This window comes from Pipistrellus hanaki (assembly GCF_964339955.1).
Source record: "Pipistrellus hanaki genome assembly, chromosome: 6".
In the NCBI taxonomy this organism is placed as follows: Eukaryota; Metazoa; Chordata; class Mammalia; order Chiroptera; family Vespertilionidae; genus Pipistrellus; species Pipistrellus hanaki.
This window is the reverse complement of record NC_140508.1, coordinates 18,253,601-18,275,789: the sequence shown is the minus strand read 5'-3', so window position 1 is coordinate 18,275,789 and position 22,189 is coordinate 18,253,601. Positions and strand designations below refer to the sequence as shown.

General features: G+C 39.2%; 1 protein-coding gene across 1 annotated transcript; it reads right to left on the bottom strand.

The window, feature by feature from the left end:
• Positions 1-1,863: 1,863 nt before the first annotated feature.
• On the bottom strand, positions 1,864-22,139 carry CRNKL1 (crooked neck pre-mRNA splicing factor 1). Its single transcript, XM_084887013.1, has 14 exons — positions 21,995-22,139; positions 18,242-18,394; positions 16,956-17,047; positions 14,729-14,887; positions 13,052-13,218; positions 10,915-11,093; positions 9,612-9,782; positions 7,651-7,842; positions 6,694-6,753; positions 5,508-5,588; positions 4,521-4,760; positions 3,189-3,290; positions 2,851-3,099; positions 1,864-2,076 (listed from the first exon to the last, which is right to left on the bottom strand). The coding sequence occupies exons 1-14, from the start codon at positions 22,043-22,045 to the stop codon at positions 1,909-1,911; spliced, it is 2,064 nt and encodes a 687-aa protein (XP_084743139.1). The 5' UTR covers positions 22,046-22,139; the 3' UTR covers positions 1,864-1,908.
• Positions 22,140-22,189: the final 50 nt, after the last annotated feature.

Here is a 22,189-nt window from a genome sequence, read left to right as displayed (position 1 = left end):
GTGTAGTTTTCATCACATGTAATATCTGAAAACAGAGTAAAAGAAGTAGCTAAAGCAAACCCCACAGAAATGACTATTAAAAAGCTGTTACTTTTGAAAGGACTTATTTTGGTAGAGTTGAAAGAGTGAACAAGAAATGAATCCTTTTATGTTCTGTTAGAGAATGAATAACTTTTTCCTTCATGCATTATACTCTGGTACTTCCCAGTAAGTGTTGGTTTTGCATTGATCAGATTTTTTTTCTTATGCATACATGCAACATAAACATAATTTTGGCTAGACTCTATGATCACTCACTTTGATTAGCATTTTGGCCTATTTTCATCTCACCCTTTGACACTGCACACTTTGCCAAAGGATGTTAAAATCACAAATACTCCTCCTCACTGACTAGGCAGACCTCACTACTCAACAGTCAGAACCTGACCCCCAAGAGCTGACACTGGTCCAATGACTGAACCAGTGAGGCTGAAAATGGTTGCCTTTCATCCTAACAGTCCTGTTTTATTCTGCCCTTAAAAAACATCAAACTACCTTATTTTCAAAATACAATTTAGTAATATTAACTAGCTTTTATTCCTGTGGGTAACATTTATTATTGCAAACAATAATAAATTTGCCCAATTAAAATTGCAGATAATAGATTTGCTAATTCTCCTTATCGGTGAAAAACAGTCTTAGAGATACATATTCAATAGTTCTAGTTCAATAACCTGGGCATTCAACAGAGCAAGAAAAGACAGGCTTAAGGAATACAGGCCAAGTTAAAGGAAACAATTTCAGATCAGTTAATTAAGGCAATTATTTTTTGCTTGAGAATGTGAGCAATGTATCATCCAAATGCTATTATTATCCTCCTTGTGCTATTGTTTCATTTAGCTTAGTAGGACACAGATACTTACTGGTACTCTAGGTAGGAATGACCATTGTCCAGCAAGTTTGGGGAACATGCCAGCATTGTTACTATTGTATTAATTCATACATATAGTAGCATATCAAAGGCTCTGTGAAGCCTAGAGAGACTTGGTTAGCAAGGCTTAACCCTTAATTTAGGGTTTCCCAAACTTGAGTAAGCGATATTTTTCATGGCACACCTATTACTATTTTTTTAAACAAGCCATTACAGAGTTCAACCAGTCTGGCAAATTGATTAGGGCATAATTGAAATTTGACTAATAATGTTCTTGGTAAAAAAGATCTTGTTTAGAAATATAGTCGCTGTAAATTATTTTTCAATTAATATTTTGAAAAGTACTTAGTATAAATGGCCATGACAATAAGGATTTTAGAAGTTAAATTAATTCAAGTACATTCAATTCTATAAGGAACGAACATATTTAAGCAAGTGGCCAGGCATGAACATTTTACTGAGTGCTTACTGTACATTAGGTATTTAATTTTCAGAATGAGTTGGCAAGTATTTGCCCATTTTATGAGTGAAAAAATGAAAATAAAGGTTATTTATCACTAAGTGGCACAGCTGGCAATAGAATTAAGTTAGTGTGACAGAAGACATGAAAAAGTTAAAGATTTCAGATGAATGCATAAAATACCTTTATGAAAAAGACAGGTTAGAATGTAACTTGGAAACTTCTAGAAAAAAATTCTTTCAAAAGCCCGCATTTCCATCTAAAATCGATGCTAAATGTTACCTCAAATAGATTTCCTAATGCATTATATGGATAAAAAACGTTAGGATTCCATCAAAGAAATCCAGCTTAAAAAAAAAAAAAATTCCTCTACTCACAACCCCACCCACCTAACTAGCCCAAAGCATTTTTAAAAGAATTAAAAAAATAGCTGCCAAAGACTTCAATCAGTTCATAACGGGGTGAAATATATAAAAACTTACAGGAGTCAGAGTTCCAAACTATTAATTTATAAAAATAATAAAACATATGAACAAGATCAGGATTCACTCTCATCAATGTCCTTATCTGGGTCTTGCTCAGCAGCCTCCTTTTCCTGTTGCTGTTTCTTCCAAAGTTTGGCCATGGCCAGGAGCTTGAGATTCGGTTGATTGGCAGCATCTTCCGGAAAGATGTAATCATAGTATTCTTCCCAGCCTGCATCAGACTGCAGGAAAGAAGTAAACAATTAAAGGATAAGCAAACATGCTGAAATACATTTCAGTTATTTAAAGTGGAAAATATTAACTGGGAAAACCAGAATTCAAAATCAACTTATCTTCATTTTACACATCATCATCAAAGTCTGCTACAGAAAGAACAAGGGCCAGGCCTCGAAGACTGGGAGTGAAGGAGTAGCTCTGAATTGGTGGTGTTGCAAGTGTAACTCAAAGCTAAAAACCTGGTAGAAAAATATTCTAAAACTCTAAGAACAGCTCCTCTATAATTAACCAAGGAGACAGTATCTCTAACTCCATCTTGCAGTCTAAGATTTAAAAAATGTAAAGACTTACTATTAGTGTTTACCTAGCAGTGAAAGCCCTATATCTGCATAATGATTCCGAATCCCTGCCCTAACACCCCCACCTCCAGTGGGTCCCTGATTTCACTTCCTAAAGATCACTCTAGTTCCAGCTTCTACCTCCACTTGCTTTGCTTCCCACAGTCTCCCGACAGGAGCTCCAGCAATCTAAGCCCTGCGAGTCTCCTGCAGAAGGCGCCAATGATTGGGTCATGCCATTCTGTGCATAAGAGCCTTCCTTCAGCCTTTTCTCCATTAGGTCCTATCTAAAAGTTGATTAGCCCGACTGCAACTGTCACCTACCCAGGCCTGCTCCCATTCTCAGATGTGCATATGCCATGTAAAAGTACAGATTTCTAAGTCAGAATGCATTTCTGCTCCTTTAACATGAGATGACCAGCTCCAGGGCTCAGTTCTTACCCCATCATCAGCCTGGACCTTTCTTCTCTTTTTGACTTTCTCTGGCATGAGTTTGTCCACTCTTTCTTTATCTGACGTAGTTCCAAATTCATCTTCAAAGCTTCTCCAGGATTCCAGCAACATGAGTCTCTCTTCCTTCTCCTCACAGTTCCGCATGGTTTTGTTAGCCTCTTCATAAATTTGCCTGCATTTAGCCAAACTTCCTTCTTTCCCCGAAGACAACTCAAACTGTGCAAAACTGATCCATACCTTAAAAACAATTATTATAGAACCAAATTAACCACGTCGCCTAGAATACATAATGCAAAACCACAGATAACCTATAAAGCACAGAATACCTTGACATGTTGTGTCCGTTGAAGCAATCGTCGGTAAAGATTGCGTGTTCTTTCAGTTTCTTCCTGCTCAATTTCAAAGTCAATGTATGATTTCCAGAGCACCTGAGGAAGGTAACTTAATAGGTGAGTCTTTTTATTTAAAAGCAATATTCCCCTATCCAAAGCACAACTTAACTACCATTCCAACCCAGGACATCCAGGAACTTAGGACTTTTATGAACAATCATAGAACAGAAGGCATATGGATAAATAACACAAGCATTTACAAGCTGCCACAAACTCTATATATAAGAGAAAAAGGCTTGGATTATCTTAGAATTTTCCAAATGCTGGACTTATCAAGAGGAGCTGAGAAACTTGCCAAGTCTCCCACCAGGCAGTCATAATCAAGTCACATACAACTAAACTTGCAGGGGAAAAACAGGCCTAGATTAGCTAGCATATAATGTTTTTACCTCCAATGTAAGTTCTTGAAATACTTGATTTCAACTCAACAAGCATGCAGTGAACAGCTGCCCACCTGCTAGTAAGTATAGCCTGTAGAGAGCACAAGGCTAAACAAGATGTGGTCTGGACTCCTGGGAGCTGGCAGTCTGTGGAGGAGCTGAGGCCAACAGACAGAACTAGTAATACAAAAAGCCCTGCCTGCCCCAAGGCAGTGGTGGGGCTCAGCGAACTATTAAATGAAAGGTAATATTAGTGCAAGATTAACAAGAAGGCTGAAAGAGTTTGGTGGTTCCTAGTAGATTCAACTTTGTTCTAGCTGTCGTTTGACGCCACCTTGTGGCTCTAGCCTAAATATGAAGGGATGATTTCAGATCCTGCTGAAGGCAGGACTTCCAGGTACAGTAGCAATAATTCCTGGTTTACTTAGACCCTCTTCTGCTAGCCCAATCCAGACAAAACTGTGCCAGGAGAATCCAAAAATGTGAAATCCCAACTTCCATCTCCCTTGACCTCCAGATGGGATTATCTCTGCCTGTCTTCTTGACTTTCCCATTCCCTTTAGCTTCCTGCTTGAGAATGGGAGAAACAGAGCCCATTATATCCCAATTCAGTTTGGTGTCATAATGAGGCATTGCTGTGCCCTGGTATCCACCTAGAGCAGCGTTCGCCAACCTTTCAGACCTCACAGACCACCGGTTGGTGACCGTTGACTTAGAGGGCTGCTCCACAGGCCTTTCTATCCCCAAAACAGAAACGTCCTCAACTGAGTAGAAAAGACTGAATATTAGATCTTCTCTATGCTCTAAAATACATATTTAGATGGTCATCTAAAGTAATACTACAAAGCTGTCTACAGCAAATTTATATTCAACTTGAGACCCTCACCTCCGGCATGTCTAAGCGTGGCTGGCTGATGGCTAGCTCGTAGATTGCACGGGCTCTCTCAATATCGCCAAGGATTGTCTCTAACTCTGCAAATTTAATCCAAGAGGTACAATTTTCAGGTCCAAATTCCAGGAACTTCTCATAAAGCTTCCGACATCTGTCAAATTCTCGAAGCTGTAGCTCCAATTCTATGTAACCTTTAAATAGCTTGTTCTTTGGACATTTGCCTATGGAAGTTCCCTAGAAAAGAAAATGACCAACTGCTGTAATACATTGGTGGGGTTGACTTGTGCACAGATACTGCCGAACAGAAACTGTTCTCTGCTGAGCGGGAACCATGAAAAGTCAACATGGCAAGCCACCCTTTCCTTCTGTGATATCACAATGACCACGATGGTTTTTGACAAAAGGCCAAAGTAACCCTCTAATTCACTCAGCTGTCAGAGCGCCTGTGCCCTTGGGTGCCTGTTCGGCAGGAGAGTTCCAGAATTACATGGACACTATTTTGGCGCTTACTTAGTTCCTCAGGATTTCCTAGGAAATATGGATGTCAGATGTATAAAATCTCCCAGAAGTAAAAAGGTAATCAAAGAATGAACTCTACTTTGCTGTCCACAGCCATGGTGAGAGTAGCTTATCAGAGGACAACTGCATTGAAATAGAGTATTTGATCCTATTAAGAAATTTCAGAGCCACAGTTAAAAGGTGCATTTAATACAATAAAAATTTTGCACAGGCAGATCTGACTTAAAAGCAGATTTTTCCAGTGTGAGGAAAGATCTGGTAACTGTTAGGTATAAACTTTCTAATTTTAAAATAATTTCCGCATTCTCACCCAGTCTTCCTTCACAGAGCACGTGTGCTCTAACATGTCTCAGTGTTTAAAAGCATATTTCTATTGCTAACAGGAACTGTACAACTTATAAACACCAAGACTTTAATTTCCTTCTCATAGAACTTGTTGATGCATCTTGATTCTTTACTTACCAAAGCTCTTCGGGCAAATGGTAAATTTTTCTGTCTTATTTCAAATTGTGCATACAGTAGCCACATTTTGGCAAATGTGAACTAAAAAACAAAAGCACAACAACATCTAACTTAAGAGACTCGTTTAAATTAAATTGAACTAAGTTAAGCTTAAATTAACAAAAGGCCATAGGCAATTAGATTTCCCTAAAACTTCAGAATTAGGACAGATGTATTTTCTTTTTTTATAAGCAAAAATGACAATACTTTTTCATGAATAAAAAACAACAGAAACATCCAGTAATCTAGATACTGTATAGTATCACAGGGCCCTGCAGCCCCTAATTAGAATGTTTCGTTTTGTGGGTATGCCACCTCTATTCCAGGAGGTAACTCATTTAACATCTCTATTTGTTTCTTGTGCTCAGAAATATGGCAGAGATAACCACTTCCAGAATACACTTGTGCTCACCCTTGCCTGCATACATCTACTCAGTTACCTACAAACACTTGCTCCCTGTGTCTGGTACATGCTGTGTATTCTCTGGATGTGCATCTTCCCTCTTCCACTCAGTTTATTCCAACTAGAGGCCTGGTGCATGAAATTTGTGCACGGGGGTGGGGTCCCTCAGCCCTGCCTGCACCGTCTCCCAATCTGGGACTCCTTGGGGGATGTCCGACTGCCAGTTTAGGTGGGATTGGGCCTAAACTGGCAGTCAGACATTCCTCTTACAATCTGGGACCCCTGGCTCCTAACAACTCCCTGCCTGCCTCATCCCCCCCAACCAATCACCTGCCTCCCTGATTGCCCCTAACCACTCCACCTGCCTGCCTGCCCGCCCGCCCCTAACTGCTTGCTTGCCTGCCCGCCTGATCACCCCGACCACCTCTTCCTTGGCCCCCCTGCTGTGGTGCCTTCATTAGGAAGGATGTCTGGAATGACATCTGGAAGGTTGTTCAGCTGTCCGGTCTAATTAGCATATTACGATCCTCTGAATTTCTATTGTATTAGTCATTTGTCACAGACTATCCTCTTAACTGGACTATAAGCTATTTTCAGAAGCAAAGAGCACATCTCATTCTTATTTATGTTTTTCATAGTGCCTACAAAATAAAATAGTCTATCGATAAATATTTCACTGCACTATTTCACAAGTAGCAGAAGCAGGGTATTAACTTTGGAACAGAACACTAAGAGTAATTGTACCTTTTTATGAGGAATTAGTTCCAAAGAGGCTTGATACACCTGTCTTGTCCTTTCAGGATCCTGTATTAGGATAAGAAATTTTCACAAAATATAACTAATTTTATTAATACTAGTAAAAAATGAACACTCCCAACATAAAATATTTTTTCACAAGTTGCTATTTTCAAACCCTGGTTATAATTTATGATTAAAAGTGTGAACTACCACCCAGCTAACATGGCTCATTGATTGAGCATTGACCTTTGAACCAGGAGGTCAAGGTTCAATTCCCAGTCAGAGCACATGACTTGGTTGTGGACCCCAGTAGGGGGCATGCAGGGGCAGCCGACCAATGGTTCTCTCTCATCATTGATGTTTCTTTCTTCCTCTCACTTCCTCTCTGAAATCCATAAAAATATATTTTTAAAAAAGTGGCCATCAAACTTTGGTTTAAGAATCAAACAACATAGCTGTCAAATTCTGAAAGAATCTCTGTAGAAAGGCTTTTCGGCCTAATAGAAGACACAAAAGTGCTTCACAGTCTCAGATCAACAGCATAAAATTAATCTTTGTCTCTTAACTTATACATGACCAACTGCTGAGAATTCCTTTATTAAAAGCAAGGATGTGCAATCTAGCCATGATCCCTATTTAGCCCAGAAAACTATGTATAATTAAACTAAGGGCTGGTTCATTGTTTCCTCTCAAGTTCCAAGTGATAATCACATTGTGCCTCAAGGTTTAAAAAACAAAACACAACAAAGTAACAACAAAAATACCTCCTGTGCCCACAACAATATAGAATTAAAAATGGTAGAGGATATATAATTATATGACTGAAATGAAGGCTTATTAGAATCTAAAACTAAATTCTTCTGCTTCAAGGATTGCAAATATCAGTTACTACCCACAACAGCAAGCTTTATGCACAGTGGTGAGGAAATCACTAGTAGCTGACATGTAACTCCACATTCTTACCTTTGCCTCCAGTTCTTCATAGAGTGCATAGTTGACCCAAAGATAGATGTAACGCTTCCAATGTCTCTTCTCCTGAATGGGTGGGACGTTGGCAATAGCTCTTTCATAGACTTCTCGTACAGTTTCTGCTTCTGCATCACTTTCCACCAAGCGCAGGTAATCAAACCAGGCATCATAATTGTGTGGATTAGCCTAGAGAGACAGAAAGTTTAATTAAAACAAAACCAAAAACCTTATTTGCTTAACTATGTGAGCTAAAAGAGAGCACCAGACTGATTTTCTATATTTTAGCAACTTTTTCTCTAGATTTTACCTGCTAGGCATTAATCTCATTCTGAGATTTTATAAATAGAAAAGAATATGAAATTCAGTAGTCCCCCCCTTATCTGTGGGGGATATGTTTCAAGACCCCAGTGGATGCCCAAAACCCTAGGCAGTACTGAGCCATATAATATAATATAACATAATATAATATAATATTATATATATATATATATATATATATATATATATATATATATATTTATTTATATATAAAATACACACACACACACACACACACACACACCCCCCCAAACCCACAGTTTTTTCTTATACATACATATCTATGATAAAGGTAAACTATTTTTGCGCTTTTGGGGAATTATTAAGTAAAATAAGGGCTACTTGAACACAAGCACTGTGCTACTGCCATAGTTATCTGATAACCAAGACGGCTACTAACTAACAGGTGGGGAATGCAAAGTGTGGAGACTCTGAACAAAAGGATCATTCATGTTCCATTCTGCATGAACATGCATGAGCATTCATGTTCCAGGCAGAACGAAGCGGGATGGCTTGAGATATCATCACACTAGGCAGAATAGGGCACAATTTAAATCGTGTGAATTATTTATTTCTGGAGTTTTCCACAATATTTTTGGACCATGATTGACTGTGGTTAATTAAAACAGTGGAAAGTAAAACTTCAGAAGGGGTGGAGGAAACCACTATATAGAGGACAGATTATTAACCTGGTGTCCCACAGCAAGGCTCTTTGCATAACCACCCCCAGGACAATTATTCAGTAATTAAATGCCTAAATTTGCAAATGTATTTGTTTATATATGTGACTATATGTCCTTACATCTAGATTTAAAATTACAATAGAATTAAACCATGCTCACAATTGTGATACCTGATTTATCAATTAATAGTAATTTATCTTTAACATATCTTGCTCACCTCATTTAACACAAGACTTACATCTTTGGTAGGTAACTTGAAATGCTACTGTCTTTAAATTCAAATCAAAATAGTACATTACAGGTAAAGAGATGAGAATAGAACCATATCTACAATATATCTTACATTCCAACAGTTAAACTAAAAGGTAATGTATAAAAACTGATGTTTTTGTGGTTCTTTTTTTTAATCAATCTCTCACTCTTCTACCTTCTTCCAAAAATAAGCTCAAATGCCTGGCCAGTGTGACTGTGGTTGAGTGTCAACCTATGAATCAGGAGGACATGGTTTAATTTCCAGTCAGGGCACATGCCCAGGATGTAGGCTTGATCCCCAGTGGGGGGAGTGCAGGAAGAAGCTCATCAGTGATTCTCTCTCATCACTGATGTTTTTCTCTTTCCTCCCTTCCTCTCTGAAATCAATAAAAAAAAATATATATATATTTTAAAGCTCAAATGGATTCCAGATTTATTTTGCTTAATTTCTACAGCACACAATCAGCAATCAAAGTGACTTTCATCTTGAGTGGCAGAATAAGTCCAGGTATTGTTTGCTTGCCTTTGTTTATCAGCCTCAATTACCTGCTCTGTCTGAAATAGCTGTCCATTTATTGCAGACACATCGTTAAAAGCATAATGACTGGTAGCGCTGACTCTCTCTCATTCATTTTATTGTAGCTAGTACTGACTGGCACACCTTACTTACTTGCAGAATTAAGCATATACACCAGCACTCACCTTCACTTCTTCTTCATACTGGAATCTCCGTTTGCTCACAATGATGTCTTCAATACCCCGTCTATCACCAAACTTCTTCTCAAAGATGGTATAATTTTTAAAGAGTTCTTGGGCCTCTTGTTTTGAAATTCTATCCAGGGCATACTTGTAAATCACTCGTACCCTTTCAAACTAAAAGCAGACAGGATGATTTTATCTGCCATTATATAACATTTTCATTCTAGTCATGATTAGGAAAGTAGTTATGACATAAAACATTACTTGTAAATTAGATTTTTAAGGCCTCAAAATGTAAAAAAAAAAAAAGATTTCAGTCAGGAAGGGCTGACAACTCTCCTTTGAGCTTCACATTTAAAGCTGTCTACCCAACATTGCCTGCTGGATGTCATCAGTGTATCTCAAACTAAAAGGTCTCAAACCGAGCTTCTGTTTCTCCCCACCAAACCCAAGTCTTCCCAATCTTGATTTAGCAGTATCTACTGCCACACAGTTGCTCAAGCTAAAACTCCCTGGAGCCCTCCATGATTCCTCTCCTTTCATCTCCCCCATTCACTGTTTCAAGCCCTGCCATTTCTACCTCTTCAATACAGCCCTTCACTTCTCCCCACTCCCCTGCCAACCCATCTCCATTTCTTCCCTGGACCATTTAAAATCTTCTCTACTTTTGCTACCCTCCCCTCAATATAATTTCATAAATTAGCTAGAGGCACTCTTTACAATATAAATTATAATCTACCATGGTTTTTCCTACTAAAAACCCTTCAATTCTTCCGGCTGCCCTTAGAATAGAATCTGAATTCCCTACTATGACCTGTGTAAGTCCCTACATTCAGGCAGGGGCTGGGGGGAGGGAATAAAGGGGGTGGTGGGAGAATATCTGTTTTGCCATCAACAATAAGTAAATAAATAAATGGGTTATTTTCCATACATACTCTGGAAGAAAAGAACTGACTTGTGGGACAATATGTTTTCACTTAAAATTATATTCTCTGTTCTGAGCGCTCTGGGCTTTTTGTTTCCCAGATTTATTATTTGTAAAGTCTTCTAATCAGGATGCCAGTGACTCATTCTGTTTATAAATAATATCCTCACTCCAGACTTAAAGGATTATATGTCAAGCACAGAACAATAAAATTAAGATAGTTATAATATAATCTATAATCACTCAGCTCCCAATATGCAGCTTAGCCACAAATGTAAATATTTTCTCCAATAAGTGCATAAAAATGGAAATGAACTTGATGTGACAAGATGTAATATTTTCTAAGCTGTTTTGCAATGTAACTGAGTGAAGTTTACTTACTTCTTTTTGATTTTCCTCAAATTTGGCAAAGGCAACATAAAGGCGTTCGTCCATGTGTTCATCTCCAAAGAATTCCACGGCTCTCTCGTACACTTTTCGTGCATGGGCAAAATAAGCATGTTTTTCTTCAAAGCGGGCATACTTGATCCAGTTCTTAACATCAGGGTGCACAAGTACAAGTGCAGGGGAATTAAAGAAATACCGGCAAGACAACACAGCTTAAAAAACAAACAAAACCCAATTCCCAAATCCACCACAAAACCCACTACGACTACAGGGCTGATAAAACATGTACGAAGGTGGAGAACCTCTAGATGTGACCTCTGTGAGGGAGTTGTTCTTCGGTGTTGAGCCAATATTTTAGTACTGGACACATTTCTGATAGTGGTACAAACAGGAGTCTAGAGGCATAAAAAATGAACCCTAGTTATTAGCACTGTGACCTGAACAAGTCATTTAACATGTCTAAGCCTCAGTTTTGTCATCTGTAAACACAGTATTAAAAATAATACTGACCACACTGGATGACTGCTGTCTTTAAATGAGAAAATATATGTAAATCTTTTAGCTGTTTATGGCCAAAAGAGCATGCTTACTACATGGCATCTATCATACTATGTGCTCAATAGCATTAGTATTTGAGTTAATGATGAAGAAAAAACAAGTCACAAAAAGAAAACGGCTAACTAGAGCTAAACGAAAAAGTTTAAAATTACTACAGTATTTTATTTAATAGGATCTATGCCTATTCTTTAAATCTACTTTCCTTGAGAAAACCATTTGTTCCCATTAGTAACACATTCAAATAAGGCAATGATGTTAAGAGCATTGGCTCTGAAGTTGCTACTGGGTTCAAATCCTACCTTCGTCACTACCTGAGAGACCATGATCAAGCTACTTAATCTCTCAGGCCTCAGTCTCCACATCTGTAGAATGAAGTAGTTCCTGTATCACAGGGTTGTCATGAGGATTAAATGACAATATTTGTAAAGTGCTTAGAGAGTGATGCCTGACACAAAGGAAATGCTACTAAAAGCTTTTGTTAAACTAAGAATATTAAAAACAGTAGAGGTAATTGAAAGCTTAAATTGCACAATAGTTGATTCTCATTATTTGTGTTAGTCCTATGAAGTCACTGTGACTGCTTACTTAGCGAATACCAAATCATTGCTGCTAGGGGAAACATGTATGTATGTATTTATATACATATGTCATAGAGAGTATAATCTTAAATCTTAAAAATGACTAATCCTTAGATTCTAGTTTTGGTATTTTATAACAGAGAAAACAAGGTTCAGAAGTGTTAAATGATTTGCCAGAAGCTGCCCATAAACCAGAGCCAGAAAAGGGACTCAAACATGTCCAACTGGCCCAAGAGGCAGAGCTTCTTACACTCCACTTGCATGGCCTTATCCTGTGTCTCCAATCTCCATCCTCTGATCATCTCTGTATCAGAGCAGAGACAAACAGGCAGAGGTGAGACCATATGCTTTGGGTGACTCAAATTTTTCATCACTCTGTGCTTGCTAATGACTGAAAAGTGCACAAATATTGACTTTGGGGTTACAAATAAATTTTAGCAAGTAGGAGAAGTCACAAATATAGTAACAGTGCATAATAAGGATCAATTATTTCAGCTGCTAAGCATGGTTTCACATGTTATCATCTAATCTTTTCAACCAGCCCATAGTACAAACCTTTATTCTCATTTTAAAAATGAGGATACCAAGTCTCAGAGGAATTATCTGACTCATTGCAATCATATCATTAGTAATTGGTAAACCTTTGGATGGACTCCAATAATGGTGCTAATGACCTTAAACTTCAACCTTAGAAAAATAGGACTAGCTATAGCAGCCTGGGCCTTCCTTAGTGTGTCATTTTCCAAAAGGAACCATTGAATTATTGTCAAAACATAAGTCCAAAGTTTCACTGGAAAAAACTCAATTACCCAGACTACAGACGTTTTTCCTGACCAACCTATGTCCCTAGAAAATACACATGTAGCTTATGAAGACAAAATTTGCATCCCTGGCTTCTAGGCCAACACTGATGATGTGTCCTGACCATGAAGACATTTTCACAGGAGCAGGACCAGGACAATAACAGCATCACTCAGACCTCATCCAAAGGATATATCTTTCATAAATGGTGCGGGCCCGATCCACTTCTTTGTATCGCAGCTCAAAGTTGATGTAGGAGTGCCAGGCTTGCTCCTCTGGCTGCCATTCCATCCAGCGTTCAAACACCTGCCGGGCACCAGCCACATTTCCCAGCATCTCCTCCATGTACGTGTATTTGTACCTTTAATAAAATCATCCGAAGTTATCTGTCATGGTCAAAATGACTTCAGTGGCTGAACGGATGAGGGAATAAGATCCATAGATATGCTGTCTATAAGAGACTCACTTCAGATCGAAAGATATACATAGACTGAAAGTAAAGGGATGGAAAAAGGTATTTCATAAAAATGGAAATGACAAAAAGAAAAGCTGCGGTAGCAATACTTATACCAGACAAAATAGACTTTAAAACAAAGGCCATAATAACAGAGAAAGTAGGACCCAGCAATTCCACCTCTGGGTATTTATCTGAAGAAACCCAAAACCTAACTCAACAAGACATGCATCTAAATGTTTCTTGCTACATTATTTATAATACTCAAGATATGAAAGCAACCTAATTGACTATCAACAGGTGAATGGATAAAGTGGTGTATCTATAAAGTGGTACAGTTACAAAAATAGTCATGGGGATGTAAAGTACAGCATAGGGAATAGACAATAATATTCTAATAACTAGGCTGTGGTCTTAAATGAGAATTTATACTGCGAGATTTTTTGGGATGATCATGTATTAAGATGTAATGTCTGGTCACTGGAATGTATACCTAAAACTAATATAACATTTTATGTCAACTGTAATTAAAAAATAAAAAAATATTTTAAATAAATGACTTAGGGGAAAATGTTATTTGGCAATTTCTAGTTTTAATTTTGTTAAATGTGAAGATGATTTAAGACTTTATCTTCCCTAAAGGTTAAACATTTTTTTAATTAAAATATAGGTCGGGCCTAGCTGGCATGGCTCAGTGGTTGAGTATCAACCTATGAACCAGGAGGTCACTGTGTGATTCCCGATCAGGGCATATGCCTGGGTTGCAGGCTTGATCCCCAGTGGGTATAATGCAGGAGGCAGCCGATCAATGATTCTCTCTCATCATTGATGTTTCTACCTCTCTCTCCTTCCCTCCCTCTGAAATCAATAAAAATATATATGTAAGTCTGAAAAGGATGAACCATTAGAAATACATTTTTCTTAAAAATTGCTTAGTTCAACAAGAATTTTCTTATACATAAAAGACTTCAATCAAAATTTTAGTTTTGATTACACCCCTATTATATATTATTATAATAGATAGAGGTCCTTTGCATTATTATAATAGACTAGAGGTCTGTGCACCGGTAGGATCCCTCAGCCTGGCCTGTAGGGATTGGTCCAAAACCAGCAGTCCGATATGCCCTGAGGAGGGGTCCTGCAGTTTGAGAGGGAACTCTGCAAAGATGCTGTCGCTCAGCAGCTCCTGCGTTGAGCATCTGCCCCCTGATGGTCAGTGTGCGTCATACCTACCGGCCAGTCACTTAGCCTTTTATATATATAGATAGATTATAAGACATTCAAAAACACTTGTACATACTTAATATGTGTAAAATTAAAAACATCTATATGATTCCAACTATGTAAATGAAATAAGCATGCAAATGTGGACCTTTCCTAATCTACAAAAAGCCATTTCATTAGATAAGAAACTTACCAGAACTGGTTGACTCGGGGCAGAGTTGTTATGGCCCGGTCCCAGATATTTCGGGCATGGTTTACCTGGCGATTCTTCATTTCCATTTCCGCATATTTCAGCCAGAGTGTAATATTTCGATAGTCCACATCTAAAGCACGTTCGTATATGGATCGAGCCCTTAAGAAGCAAGATTTGGGGGGCATTAAAAGCAGTACATATAATACACATAGCAACTATTTCAAACCATTTTCAGTGCCCTGCCATTTTATCAGATGTTCATCATGAGTTAGTTTCTAGGCATAAAAAGGTAAAAAGATATGATGTTATTCTCAGAAACTTTACAAAGATTTAAAGTCTTTGCATGTAATTACAATGCAATGCAATAAATATCATAGTCAAGATCTGTACAAAGAATCAAATGAAAAGAAATAAAAATGTCTGGTGTAAAAGGCTAAGCAGTATTACTCCAGATTTGAAAACAAATTTGGAACTTGAGGAAAGTCCTACAAGCCAAGGCAGGTGGAGAGGTACTTATCCTAGGCAGAAAGAACAGCCAAGTGTAACAGTAAGGAGACCTGAGCCCCAACTCATGTCAGTTTGACTCAGTGGATAGAGCATTGGCCAGTGGATTGTAAGGTCCTGGGTTGCATTCTGGTCAAGGATGTGTACCTCAGTTTCAAGATCAATCCCAATTGATGTGTTTCTCTCACATCGATGTTTCTCTCTCTCTCTCCCCCTCCCTTCTACTCTCTCTCTCAAAAAAAAAAAAAAAAAAAAAAAAAAAATCAATAGAAAAATATCCTCAAGTGAGGGTTGAAAAAAAAAAGACATGCTATGTCCAGGTAATGGCAACTCTGCAGGCACAATGGGGTAAGGGGTATGCTGGGAGAGTGCAGAAAGTCTGAACAGGTCATGATTTTAATCTTATTGGCCACTGGTTTTCAATGAAATAATTTTTACTTTAAAAAAATCTCACTATATATTTGAATAAATAATCACAGAAAACTTGCCCTACCTGATGAAAGAAATAGACTTACAAGTCCAGGATGCACAGAGTCTCAAACAAGAGGAACACAAAGAGGACCACACCAAGACACATCATAATTAAAATGTCAAGGGCTAAAAACAAAGAGAGAATCTTAAAAGCAGCAAGAAAAAACCAGTTAGTTACAAAGAAATGCCCACACAACTGTCAGCTGATTCTCAACAGAAACTATACAGGCCACAAGCAGGTGGCAATAAATATTCAAAGTAATGAATAGCAAGGACCCACAACCAAGATTACTCTACCCACCAAAGCTATCATTTAGAATGGAAGGTCAGATAGAGAACTTCACAGACAAGAAAAAGCTAAAGGAGTTCATCTCCACCAAATCACTATTATATGAAATGTTGAAGGGTATTCTTTAAGAGGAAGAAGAAAAAGATAAAAAATATGAACAAAATGGCAACAAATACAAACCTATCAACAACTGAATCTAAAAAATCAAAATAAACGAATAAGAAATCTAAAGAACAGAATAAATTGGTGAATAAAATAGAATCAGAGGCATGGAAATGGAACAGACTGACGATTCTCAGAGAGAAGAAGGGTGGGGGGTAAGAAGAGATTAAACAAAGATCTTATGTGCATACATGCATTACCTATAGATACAGATAATAGGGTGTATAAGGCCTAGAGTGGGGCAGGAACCGGATGGAGGGGGGCATTAGGGAGAAAAAAGAGGGACATCTGTAAAAAACAAAAAATCCTAATACAGAGAAAGCAGACGAAACTACACTTCTCTGGCTATAAGGTGTGTGCTGGTGGAAAGACCCACCTGTACAGCCTCCTGCTCTGCTCCCCCCATCACTAGCCTAAAACAGGGCCCCTGAAGCCCTCAAAGGAATTCCAAGGTTCTACGAAAGAAACTGAAAATTACTAACAAAGACACAATCTTCTATTTGTACTTTAACTTTTTCTATTTTTTTTTTTGTAACTGTTAACTTATGACATCTTTATGCATAAAATTACAGCATCGATCAGACCATCAAATCTCAGATGGAAGGCAGGGGAGGTAAGGAGGAGAGATCAACCAAAGGACTTGTATGCATGCATATAAGCATAACCAATAGACACAGACATCAGAGGGTGAGGGCATGGGGAGAGGGGCCAAGGGGAGAATAAGGACACATATGTAATACCTTAATCAATAAAGAAAAGAGAAAATAAAACAAAAAAAAAATTACATGCTCAAAATTTTACCTTTGAATCTCCTTTAGACTCTCTTCCCATTGTGCGTATTTTATCCAGTTACTAATTACAGTCCTGTTTTTTCTTATGTTATCTTCAAAAGTCTACAAAGGCAAAATGGATCAAATTAAAGAGAAAACTAAAAATAACATTATCCTTTTTCCATTAATCCTATACTAAAAAGGATACTTACTCATTTTATTCTTATATAAAAGAAATTGCATCCTGGAATCTCTGAGAAATAAGAAACCCACTATAGAAGGTTACAATCACAGTGTCTTATATGCAAGCAAAAGGAAAATTTTAGATATAAAGAATTATTGCAGAATTGTTGATATTTTCTCTTATTGCATAACAACTGATACTGTAATACACTTGTTTCTAACAAGAAAATGTGTTTTGACTGGGTCTTTTTGGTAATGTCACAGAATTTCATACATTACTCAATGAGGATTACTAATTAAGTAGGTACAACAAATTAGCGGTTTAAAATAACCCCACATTCTAGAGTAAAAAGATCAGATCAGATCTCTAGTCTTCTTATGTCCTTTCCCACATCTTAACTCAACACAGGTGCTGGTACAGCAGAAGCAGCATATAACATAGCCTTGCTAAGTCCACCTCTCTTCTAGCTGTCAGTTGTTCCACCTGTTAATCTTTTACCAATCTTCAATTGAGCACCAAGAATTATGTCTTTCGTGGACTTAATCTCTTTCTACTCTAAAACAGACAATTCCTGGTATACTCAATAAAGTTCAATCTCCTGAGGTCCAGTCAGCTGCAGCTGGGGTGGTGCTGGGGCTCGAAGGGCATCTGCGGAGTGAGCAGGGTCCCTCTAGCAGGTGGGTTACCTCGGCCTGGCCTGTGGGGATTGGGCCGATACTGGCTCTCTGACATCCCCTGAGGGGTTGTGGAGTGCGAGGAGGCACTCTGCAAAGTTTTTGTTGCTCAGCAGCCCCTGTATTGAGCGCTTGCCCCTGATGGTCAGTATGTGTCATACCTACTGGCCTGGTCAGTCGCTTAGCCTTTTATATCTATCTATATAAAAGGCTAATAATATGCTAAGTGTCCCCTCAGGCATTCAACTGGAGACTGAGAGTTTGATTACTTGCTATGACAGGTGCGACCACCAGGGGGTGGCGCAGAACAAAGGAAGGCCCTGGCCAGCAGCCAGGCCCTAGAGACGGTACTTGTGCCACAGGTCTCTAATATTTAGATAAACAATGAGGAATTTTTCAAACTCTGACCTATAAATCCTTAACGATACTGATATACTGAAAGACATCGCATTGACTGACCTTCCTTTTCCTTAGTTTGTAATCATTTAACTCTTCTTCATCTGTGATCTTCTGTTGAGGTGGAGGTGGAAGAAGCTCAAGTTCTCTTTCTTTAGCTTCTCTTAAAAGCTGTTCCGCAGTGATCTGGACCTCAGCAGGAGCTTTGTTTTTCACCTTTTAAGACAAGACATTTCTATTTTTAGTAGATGCTCTGCACACAAGGTTTAACAAACAAACAGTTTTTTACGATGTGAACTTTATATATCACAAGATGCCCTCTTTGTATGACATGTTCCCATTTCTCTGGGCAACCAAACAGCAAAAAAAATATGTGTTCTACAGATATCTAGATATCTGTGGCTTGATCCATGAGGGTAGCATGTTAGGCTTTTAATTATTAATCACGTCCTTCTTCAGCTAGCTGTGGTCTCTTATTTGGATTACTTCTAAGAAGGTATTTTTTCTTTAACACTTTGCCCTCCGTTCCCTCCCAGTCAATAATAATATTTTCCCTCTTGATCAGACCATCTTAGGAAAGGATTAGAACAGGCCCCGTTTGGATGTAGTCAAATCAGCAAGAAAACTACTGTTAAAAGATAAATGGAAGCATATTATACAATTGTAAGAGTTTATTTTGAGAAAACTCTATTTGCAACCAATCTACACAGATACAAAGGAACTCCGAGGAGCTGTATAAAATGAAAGACTTTTACTGGCAGAAGGAAGTTGGGAACAAGGCAAAAAAGCAGGTTGGTTATTAGGTTATTTTCTTTTAGGGGATGGCAGGGGTCTATCGGGCAGATTACCTAACTATTGCTGATAAAGGGATTCCTGTTTAGCTTGTTCAAGATTCCATTTCTAGAAGAGCTGAAACTGTAAGTTAAGGCTTATTAACATAAGTGACTCCATTTGGGGTCTGTTGTCTTGTTTTGAACACTGCTCTCCAAAAGCACAAGTGACTTGATAGGGTTCTATCGAAGTTCTCAGTAAAGACACCTGCCATTCTTCAACTGGCACTGCATCACAGTGAAAGCCTCCCCTTGAAGTGGGGCTGGGTGAAGTGAGGAGCGATTGCATTGGGTACAGAAGTCTGGGATGAGGCCAACAGCTTCGATTTTCAGTAACCTCTACAAATCTGCTTGCATGTTGATTCCCACCAGGAATTCACTAAAACAGTTTTTGAAGCAAACTATTATTCTATTTTTCTATGCTCTTATGTCCATACGAGAGGCCCGGTGCACAAAAATGTGTGCACTCAGGGGGTCCCTCAGCCCGGACTGTGCCCTCTCACAGTCTAGGAGCCCTCGGGGGATGTCCAACTGACAGCTTAGGCCTGTTTTCCTAAGCACTGCCACAGAGGCAGGAGAGGCTCCCGCCACTGCTGCTGTGGTGGCCAGCCATGAGCCAGCTTCTGGCTGAGCAGCCCTCCCCCTTTGGAAGTGCACTGACCACCAGGGGGCAGCTCCTGCATTGAGCGTGTGCTCCCTGGTGGTCAGTGCACATCATAGCGACTGGTCGTTCCCAGACTTTAGGATCAATTTGCATGCTACCCTTTTATTATATAAGATAAACAAAAGAAAGGCTCACTGCCTTTTAACTGTGAGTAATAATTAGTGCTTTAAAAAAATATCTTTAGCCAGGACCACTTTCTTTTTTTAAAATATATTTTATTGATTTTTTTTTTTTTTTTTTTTTTTTTTTTTTTTTTTTTTACAGAGAAGAAGGGAGAGGGATAGAGAGTTAGAAACATTAATGAGAGAGGAACAATGATCAGCTGCCTCATGCACACCCCCTATTGAGGATGTGCCAGCAACCAAGGTACATGCCCTTGATCAGAATCGAACCTGGGACCCTTGAGTCCGCAGGTGTTCTATCCACTGAGCCAAACCGGTCAGGGCTAGCCAGGGCCACTTTCATTGGACACCAGGTACCAGGCAAGCCCAAGCGTTGAGCCCTGATTCCCATGAAACAATAAGGGAGACATTCCCTTCACACACAGGAAGGAGATGGCTACACTGGAGTGCAGTTCCATGTATACTCTAGGAAGAAAGTGACAGTGGCTATAACCCTGGTGCAAAAAGGAAGAAAATACGTTCCTCTTTACAGCCAACCTAGAGGAAAGGTTCTCAGCAGCTTCAGGACCAATGGCGAAGGACGAATGGAGCAAGCAGAGAGCTCTTGGAATACAGTGGTGGTTTCTCTAGGTCGCCGAGGGTACTCTTACTTTTTAACTGGGTCTCATTTGTTGCAGAATAAACAGCAATGAGAATTTCCATTCTATAAATAAAATAATATATGGCAAAAAAAAAAAAATATGTGTTCTAGCTTATGTATGATAGCTTTTAACGAGCCATAGGTAAAAGTCTCAAGAGAAAAGATAGCAAAAGTAGCAAGTTTTCCTTTTAGATTAGTAAAATAAAATACTCTGAGAATGCCTAGGTAAAACTCTCACCATAGGTTTTGTTTGTCAAGATGCAGACCATAGCGTATCTAGCATTACAATCTCTATTTAGGTAATTCTTCAACACAGGCCCCAGGTGGGTGATAATGCCCCAGGTGGGTAGCTGAGTTTGATTTCTCATGGCATTTCAAGTCCAAGACAATGTTCGGTAAGTTGCCATCATTACAATATAAGTTTCTTCAGCTCTAAGAGCTGTGCAGTCCAATACAATAGCCATGAGCCACATGAGGTGAGTCCAAATTGAGATGGGCTATAAGTGTAAAATATACAGTGGATTTTGGAGACTTCGCATGAAAAAAGAACAAATCACCTAATTAAATTTTTACACTGGTTACATGTTGAAATGGCAGTATCATGGACACACTAAGTTGTTAAATAAAACATATAATTAAAATTAATGTCACCTGCTTTGACGTTTTAACGTCACCATGAGAAAACTTAAATTACATATGGGGCTCATTTACTTCTATTGGACCAAAGTTTATGCAATGGAATTATAGGAAATACTAATTATTTAGTGCTGTACAATGATGATGATGATAGCTCATACCTAATGAGCATGAAGAACTAGATACTGTGCTATACGCTTTATATAATTATCTCCGGAAGTCATCTACATGGACATGTAAAGAAAGGCTCCAGAGAGTCTTCTGGGCTGAAGAACAGACCGGAGGGAGAGTATCTGTACAGGCTTAGAACAAAGCCTGTTACATAATAAGTCATTGGTGGGTATCAGCCACCGAAGGAAATACTAGATATCAAATTTACTGTATAACTTAAATTATACCACTACACAGTTGTTGTCATCTACTCTCATTCTTTCCACTCTCAGTTGGGCTAACTCCTTTTCAGCCTTTAAGTCTCGGCTTAAATGTCGCGTCTCAGCACCGTTTACTTTGGAGACCTGCTCATACAACCCCCGCTACTCCTCGGCACAATCTACTTGGCCTCCGTAGCACCTGGCGCGGTTGCAATTTTGCACGTGTGTCTCATTTGAGTGCTGCTCGTGGCCAGCATCGGAGTGCAGCTCCGCAGTGCCTAGCGCCCTGCCTGGCTGTTACCTCTGCTGAGCGAACCTTCTCCACTCCTCCACCCGCAAAAAACACCTTCCCAGAAGGAAGGCTACGCCGACATGCGGGATATGCTTCCGCTGACAAGAGCTTGCACCCCACTACCGCCTCTCTCTCTCCTTCTCTATCACCCGAAGCCCCGCAAGGGGTGGGCCTGCAATCTCGGACAACCCTCTCTCCACGGAGTCCGTGGCAAGCCCTCCCTACAAAGCCCCCCCCATTCCCACCCCCGCTATCGCCTACCTTGGCCACTTTGGGAATTCTCTGCTTCCCAGCCGCGGTGGAGGCCGCCATGGCTGCAGCAGAATTGGTTCGGTAAACCCTAGGTCCTAAATAGCCGCCCGGAGGCTCCCGGACGCGCAAACTTTCTAATAACAAGCGGGATCCCGGAAGCGGAAGCGGAACTGGATTTGACCTTTAACCTCCAGCACGCTCCGT